The 8,061-nt window shown below is 42.1% G+C and overlaps 1 protein-coding gene across 1 annotated transcript; it reads left to right on the top strand.

The window, feature by feature from the left end:
* The first annotated feature begins 6,788 nt into the window (after window positions 1-6,788).
* LOC145483028 (uncharacterized) lies at window positions 6,789-8,061 on the top strand. The gene has a single exon (XM_081461651.1). The coding sequence runs from the start codon at window positions 7,013-7,015 to the stop codon at window positions 7,439-7,441; it is 429 nt and encodes a 142-aa protein (XP_081317777.1). The 5' UTR covers window positions 6,789-7,012; the 3' UTR covers window positions 7,442-8,061.

Raw genomic sequence — 8,061 nt, 5'->3', positions numbered from 1 at the left:
ACCACGTTTAAACCATGGACCGGTTCGAAAAAGCGAAAACAGCGAAGAACGAATGAAAATACATCAATGGGTGAAGAAGCGAAAGTTCGCCACGCGGATGAAGCTATAGTTATCGTATAAGACGGGCAAATATTCGTGGTAAGAGAAAAGAAAGGTTCTGTAAAAATTTCGGAACTTGACAGCAATAACAGGGATGCTGACAGAGACTCTTCTGATGAGTCCGATATCGACGAATCGTCGGACTCATTGAGACCATTTGAAATATTATCCATGCACAGTTGCCCACACACAGTTGCTCTCGGCGCTTTCTTTTGTTTGTTTCCTTCGCTCAGCCACTCTAACGTTCGTATCCTTTTTAGTCTTCCCCATTTTGCCAGACCAGCTTCAAGAAAAACCGAGCTACAGAAAAATTATCTCTCTGCCTTCGGTTCCTTGAGCGCATTGCGAAACACAAGAGTTTTTTAGAGATTCGCGCGTAAATTTCACCAGGAGGTTAACGGTAGTATACTTTCCCTGCACTGATTGGCTTAGTTATCTGAGAACCCAGTTGAAGGCGTTTGTGGGCGAAGTTTGTTTGCGAAGCAGAGAATTTTTCTTAGCGCTGTTTTCTCGAATAAATTTTTTCACTTGAAGCAGACACTTTAAAGAGTTATAACTCAAAGGGAATTTGTTCAATTGCTCTTAAATTTGGACAGTGGCTAGCTTAACATATAAACTACAAAAACCTGTCTGGGAATTGTTAATGACGAAATACTTTTTCTTCGAGAGCGATTTTTGTACGATCACTCCACATTTTTTAAATCCTATTTCGAAAATGTTCTGTAACTTTTTACTGCAATTGAATATGCCAAAACGCAGACACGTTTTTTAAGCGCTTTGGGCCCTGAAACCGAGGAAAAAATTAAATTGGCGAAAAACGAAATTCGCTTTGACTTGTAGCTTTCGAAAGGTGATTCAGGCGCTCGCATTTAGTGGTCGTGAAAAATTCCACAACTCATTTTCTTTCAAAATTCTTGGTGTGGTTTGATAGCCAGCTCCATAAGCTTTAATTTGATATAGGGGTTTAGGTATCTACAGCTTAAACTGCACGCGCTACATCGCTTGCGCGCGGGACACCCCTGAAGGTATACTGTAACCTTAAGTTGATATTGGCGAGAATCTCTCACCCAAGCACTGTCCAAATCGAAAGACTTCCACAAGTGAAATACACGCGTGTAAATTTGGGGAAGGGCTAAAAGTAGCATCTTTAAAAGGTTAGGTAAGCATTGATTGGGATACCAGCAACTAAAACCCGAGTGTGGCACAACTCTAAACGCGCGAGAACTTACGAGAGAAAAGAAATTTGATATGGGAGAGAATCTCTCACCCAAACACTGTGCAAATCGATAGTTTTCCACAAGTGAAAAACACGTTGGTAGATAAGGGGCAGGGCTAAAAGCAGCATCTGTAAAAAGTTATATAAGCAATGGTTGGGATTCCTGCACCTAAAACACGAGTGATGGCGCATCTCTAAACGCACGAGAACTTCCGAGAGAAAAGAAAGTTAATATGGGCGACAATCTTTCACCCGAGCACTGTCCAAATCGAAAGACATCAACAAGTGAAATACACGCGTGTAGATTTGGGGGAGGGCTACAAGTAGCATCTTGAAAAAGTAAAAAGAGCATTGGTTGGGATTCCTGCACCTAAAACGCGGGTGTGGCGCGAGAGTTTACGAGAGAAAAGAAAGTTGATATGGGCGAGAATCGCTCACCCAAGCACCGTCCCAATTGATAGCCTTCCACAAGTGAAATACACGTGTGTAGATTTGAAGAAGGGCTAAAAGCAGCATCTTTAAAAGGTTAGGTAGGCATTGGTAGGAATCCCAGCACTTAAAATGCAAGTGTGGCGCATCTCTTAACGCGCGAGAACTTACGAGAGAAAAGAAAGTTGATATGGGCGAGAATCACTCGCCCAAGCACTGTACGAATCGATAGGCTTCCACAATTGAAATACACGTGTGTAGATTTGGGGGAGGGCTAAAAGCAGCATCTTTAAAAAAGTAGATAAGCATTGGTTAAGACCCCGCACCTAAAACGCAAGTGTCGCGCATCTCTAAACGCGCGAGAACTTCCCAGAGAAAAGAAAGTTGATATAGGCGAGAATCTCTTATCCAAGCACTGTTTAAATCGAAAGACTTTAACAAGTGAAATACACGTGTGTAGATTTGGCGGAGGGCTAAAAATCGCATCTTTAAAAAGTGAGGTAAGCATTGGTTGGGATCCCTGCCCCTAAAACTCGAGTGAGGCGCATCTCTAAACGCGCGAGAACTTGCGTACTTACGAGAGAAAAGAAAGTTGATATGGACGAGAATGTCCAACCCAAGTACTGTCGAAATCGACAGACTTCCACAAGTGAAACACACGTGTCTAAATTTTGGGCAAGGCTCAAAGTAGCATCTTTACAAAGTTAGGTAAGCATTGTTTGGGATCCCTGCACCCAAAACTCGAGTGTGGCGCATCTCTAAACCAGCGAGAACTTACGAGAGAAAGAAAAGTGTATATTGGCGTGAATCTCTCACCCAAGCACTTCTCAAATCGATAGAGTTCCACAGGTAAAATAAACGTGTGACGATTTGGGGGAGGGCTAAAAGCAGCATCTTCAAAAAGTTAGGTAAGCATTGATTGGGGTTCCGGAACCTAAAACGCGAGTGTGGCGCATCTCTAAACGCGCGAGAGCTTACAAGAGATAAGAAAGTTGATATGAGCGGAAATCTCCAACCCAAAGACTGTGCAAATCGATAGTTTTCCACAAGTGAAAAACACTTGTGTAGATTTGGAGCGGGGCTAAAAGTAGCATCTTTAAAAAGTTAGGTAAGCATTGGTTGGGATCCCCGCACCTAAAACGCGAGTGTAACATATATCTAAACGCGCGAGAACTTACGAGAGAAAAGAAAGTTGATATGGGCGAGAATCTCTCGCCCAGGCACTGTCCAAATCAAAAGACTTCAACAAGTGAAATACACGTGTTTGGATTTGGGGGAGGGCAAAAAGCACCACCTTTAAAAAGTTAGGTAGGCATTAGTTTCGATCCTTGCGCCTAAAACGCGAGTGTGGCGCATCTCTGAAGGTGCGAGAACTTACGAGAGAAAAGAAAGTTGATATGGGCGAGAATCACTCGCCCAAGCACTGTACGAATCGATAGACTTCCACAAGTGAAATACACGTGTGTAGATTTGGGGGAGGGCTGAAAGCAGCATCGGTAAAAGGTTAAGTAAGCATTGGTTGGGATCCCTGCACCTAAAATGCGAGTGTGGCGCATCTCTAAACGTGCCAGAACTTACAAGAGAAAAGAAAGCTGATATGGGTAAGAATGTCCATCCCAAGCACTGTCGAAATCCATAGACTTCCACAAGTGAAATACACGTGTGTAGATTTTAAGCAAGGCTAAAAGTAGCATTTTTAAAAAGTTAGGTAAGCATTGGTTGGGACTGCCCTGCACCTAAAACGCGAGTATGGCGCATTTCTAAACGGGCGAGAACTTACGAGAGAAAAGAAAGTTGATACTAGCAAGAATGTCCAACCCAAACACTGCGCAAATCAATAGTTTTCCACAAGCGAAATGCACGTTTGTAGATTTGGTGGAGGGCTAAAAGTAGAGTTTTTAAAAAAGTTAAGTAAGCATTGGTTGGGATCCCCGCACCTAAAACGCGAGTGTGACGCAGCTCTAAATGTGCATCTCTAAATTCTCTCAGAACAGGGCTGTATTCCTCTAAGGCTGTGGGTGTAATTCGTAGAAACACTGCGTTTTTATAAATCGTTTAGAAATTCTTCGATCAGTTGAAATTTATGTTGCTGGCACATGAGTGGACACGTTATATGTAGACCGTGATGTAAGATACCTTAAACTATTTTTACTGTTTCTGATGCACTGCTACGTTAGTCTGCTTTACAAATATTTAACTGCTCTGGTCGAGTTTATAATTTCAATATGATTAAACGTTCTTTTTATGCGCTCTGTTAATAATGATGCAAAGTTGTCAATTTTAGTAATTTCAATTTGAAGACAAGGTTCTGTTAGTACCTTGTTACTTGATGAAAATTTTGTGGGGTTTGTTTTACCAGGGCGCTTCATGACGCCTGCTGGAATAAGCTATACCTTCCCTAGTTGAATCGTCATCAGTTTATCGTACGTTATTTAGGTTATTGATTGGAAAAATAATTATACTTTTGAGCCTTAGTTCCTCTATTTTCAGGGGATGGCGGGTGGGCTCACTTCTTTCGGAGGTCGTTACTTACCGCCATGTATTAAGTTTCTCCTCGCGCTTTTTTGTTTTTTGTTTTTGTTTTTTTGTTTGTTTTTTTTTTGCCCTCGGCTGTGTAATTGTGCGATATTTTCTACCCAATAACTTCAATTGCCGAGCATGACAATACTGCACGTGGCTCCCACTGCCAATGATATACTCAGACAAGTATTCTAGATCATCTGGGTTTTTATTCCTTAAGATCTGTGTTAGATTGATTAATCAAACGCTCCTTTACGCCCAGACAAGCATCTCGATGCAAGCTCAGAGTTTATTGTGATGGCTTTCATTGCGTAAAAAAGACATTTACGTCTGCTCGCCGCACTTAACTTCCATTCGTAGGCACTTTGGTATCTTTAAGTTCAGTTCGTAGATCTGAACCTGGTTCAGGGAGAGAAGCAGAGGAAGGTTCATGTTGTGTAATTCGTTCGTTTTCGGGGGATTACTTGATTTATCGGCATTCCCCGGTTTTGTCCGCCCACGCTTTTTTGCTGCCCAAGTCTTTCATCACGTGTGTTTAGGCGTGATCCGATATATAATGACCTTGTTTTGTTCCAGATTATTGGCGTCGGTGGAGTCCGCCATCGTTTGAAAGCATCGGATCGCATCACTTTTAAAGGACTATTAATACCGTGACTTCACTTTAAAGCTTGTCTCATATTCCATCGGCCCTTTCTGGTTTATTTTTTATTTAATATCATCGGCATGTCACTGAAACAGATTATGATGCCTTCCCTGGCCGCAAGACGAAGAACCCTAGTGAGAGTATGTAAGGAATGCTAGGAAAATTTCCTACCATTTCTCTGCGGTACTTACAGTAGAAGCCCCGTGCGTCCCGTCATGCTAAATTATGTGATAAAGCGTGCTAGCGACTTAAAAACAGTTTCAAACTGACTCGTTTTGCTTTCGAGTTGCGTGAGAAATTTGAAGCCTTTCCGAGTCCGCGTGAATAGAAATCGTTCCCGAACCCGTCAGACACACAGTAGAGATATAATAAATATCTTACTAACCTCGTCTTCTCGGTCCGCACTGTAAGTTACGGATCCTCGTTTTTTCCCCTTCGATATATGACCCGCGCGCTTTACGCTTGGGCCATAAATTGAAGGGGAAAAAGCTCGGTCCGTAACTTACAGTACGGACCTCGAACTCGGCTAGTAAGAGGTATAGCTCGAGAAGCTGAAGCTAAAAAACTGAAAATCGGAGTTTTCATTGATGGTAATATCGAATTTTATTAAAGTTACTACGCGCGCTATGATTGGTCAATTTAGCTGATTGTATTTTACTGTATGCTAACATAGCAAATAAAAGTTTCAAAATTCATTTTACTTTAAGTTGTGCATTAAAACGTGTTAACGAGTTAACAATGATTTCCAATTGACTCGTTTTGCGCTTTTGAAGCCGTTCCGCGTGAATAAAAATCGTTTTCGAACCCGCCAGACGGCGTAGAGATTTAATAAAGGTCTCACAAATATCGTATTCTGGGTCTGTACTGTAGGTTACGTATTCTCGGTTATCCCCTTCGATTTGAGGTATACATTTTCTCTGTAGTTATTCATTTTATGTTTTCTGATAAAGGGGAAAGGTTTCTGAAAAGGGCGTGGTAATTATGTCTCGACTCCGTCCGCTGTCGTCGAATCAAGAGAATGTCAATGAAGTGGCAAGAAAATCGGCACACTAAAAGAAGCAGAAGAAGCAAAGATTTCCTTCAAAAAATAAGTGAACCACTGAAAGGAAACAACAATGCTTTCGAACTGGCAAGGAAATTTGACTACGAATACGGGACTTTTAAACAAGGACAAAAAAAATACTGAAAGTTAAGGGTTTTTTTGTTAATATATATATATATTTTTATGCAGTGCTAAGAATAATATACCAGCGTGTGTTAAATAATGGTGGACCCTGATCAGGCAGAAGACATGTACAATGGCTTTGAACAAAAGCATTATTCGGTACCCAACTCATAAATACATTGATTAGAGGATGCAATTTTCATCGCTTTAACGATATGAATAAAAATAGGCTCAGTGTAATTTTTTTTTTCAGACTGGTGTAATGACAGAGGAGTGACAGGATAAAAGTTTTCCGAGCTGAGTGACATGGAGTTGGACCAGGTTTTTCTGCGATTTGACGCCGAAGCCCGGGCGAAGGATGACAAATTATACAGTCGCTCCTCATTACTGGCCATAAGAAATGCAATTGAACGGTTCTTAAACAACCGTTCACACAATAGAGACATAAAATAACAAAAGGTGAAGCCTTTACTTGGCCTCCTACGCAACGTGTGGTTTAACACTTCCCTCCACTGGTGTAGAAGAGGCTGCGAGAGTCAACGCGAACTCCGTGCTAACAGCTTTGTGTTCGAAGTAGATAAGGATTGCCGTCCGTACGCTCGCATGTATGTGGACGTGCTTGGGGTAATAATAAGGTGTTAAAAATAGCGTTCATCTTTTAAACCTGTCAATCATTCGATATTCATCTATTGGATGTGTATGAGGAAATAAGAAGGGGTTATAAAAGTGTTTAAATTCGTTCGTTAGAATATGTATTTTCCTTCGGAAGTTCAGCGTGAGCACGCATGTGATTTATGCTAACACATCTTGTGTTAGCACGTGGAGTCTCTCGAGACTCCAGTCGGAATATATATAAGGAGTGAATAGGTTGATATATTCATCAAGTGCGACACTACTCGACGGTGCTTGCAGTTTTCTTGTTTGTTTCATCGTGTTTGAGATGCCCTCGAGTCCCGAAATTTCGAAGAACCCTAAAGAGTCTGCTACGGAGGACGTTTTCGAACGTTTTAAAACGTACCTTGACCACAAGATTGAAAATCTCTCGTCGGGATTAAGCTCGCAATCGTCAAGTGAAACTGGAAAATTGCAAAGAGCGTCTGAGGCCGGCAAGCTTAAGTTCCAAGGCAACAAAGACCAGTTCCTGTTTAACTCCGAACTTCAGGCGACGGTAGACGAAGCCGCTAATTTTCTTGGCTTGCGCGACGTCGACAAAGCTGCTGAAAAGGTTGAGGACTTAAGAAAAAGTTTGCGACATCGTCAGAAGATCATAAAACTGGCAGACAAGAGCGAAGCAGGTTGGCTTGCGGTGAAGGAATACGAGGCGGAGGAGTTAGCTAGTGATTCGGGCGACGAGAAGAGGATCAGGTAGGCGCCGGAGAGGGCTTTGAAGAAGAAGAAGCAAAATGCTTTTAAGAAATCCGAGAAGAATAAGACTCCCCTCAGCGCTCATTCTTCTCGTGCTGCTGACGACCGGTCTCTTTTTCGAGGTATGCTCCTTGCCCTTTCTTTGTTTTTTCAACGTGGCAGGCAGATGCTCTCACTCTGCCTGCCTCACAGTCTTGTGTATTTGTGTTATGCTTCAGCGTTCTGGAGAAGGAAAATGATTTTCCTTCGTACGAACGGAGTGAGGGAGAAGGAAAATGTATTTTCCTTCGGAAGTTCAGCGTGAGCACGCATGTGATTTATGCTAACACATCTTGTGTTAGCACGTGGAGTCTCTCGAGACTCCAGTTGGAATATATATAAGGAGTGAATAGGTTGATATATTCATCAAGTGCGACACTACTCGACGGTGCTCGTAGTTTTCTTGTTTGTTTTGTTTATTTTTTCCACGTTTTTATTTTTTCTTTAGTGAAGGTTTTCTGCTGTGCGTTCTTTGTTTTTTCGTTTTTCAGGCCGTAGAATGCCTTCTCCAGCAGACATCTGCTTCAGATGCGGAAAGAGAGGTCATTGGAGTTTAAGTTGCGGGAGGCTCAGCGACGGTCCTGG

This window comes from Orbicella franksi, chromosome 3 (assembly GCF_964199315.1).
Source record: "Orbicella franksi chromosome 3, jaOrbFran1.1, whole genome shotgun sequence".
NCBI classification, from domain to species: domain Eukaryota; kingdom Metazoa; phylum Cnidaria; class Anthozoa; order Scleractinia; family Merulinidae; genus Orbicella; species Orbicella franksi.
The sequence above is the reverse complement of the archived record's forward strand: the minus strand, read 5'-3'. Positions and strand labels throughout refer to the sequence as shown.

Coding starts and splice junctions, on each gene's coding strand:
- LOC145483028 (XM_081461651.1), top strand. CDS start 7,013: ATGCCCTCGAGTCCCGAAATTTCGAAGAACCCTAAAGAGTCTGCTACG.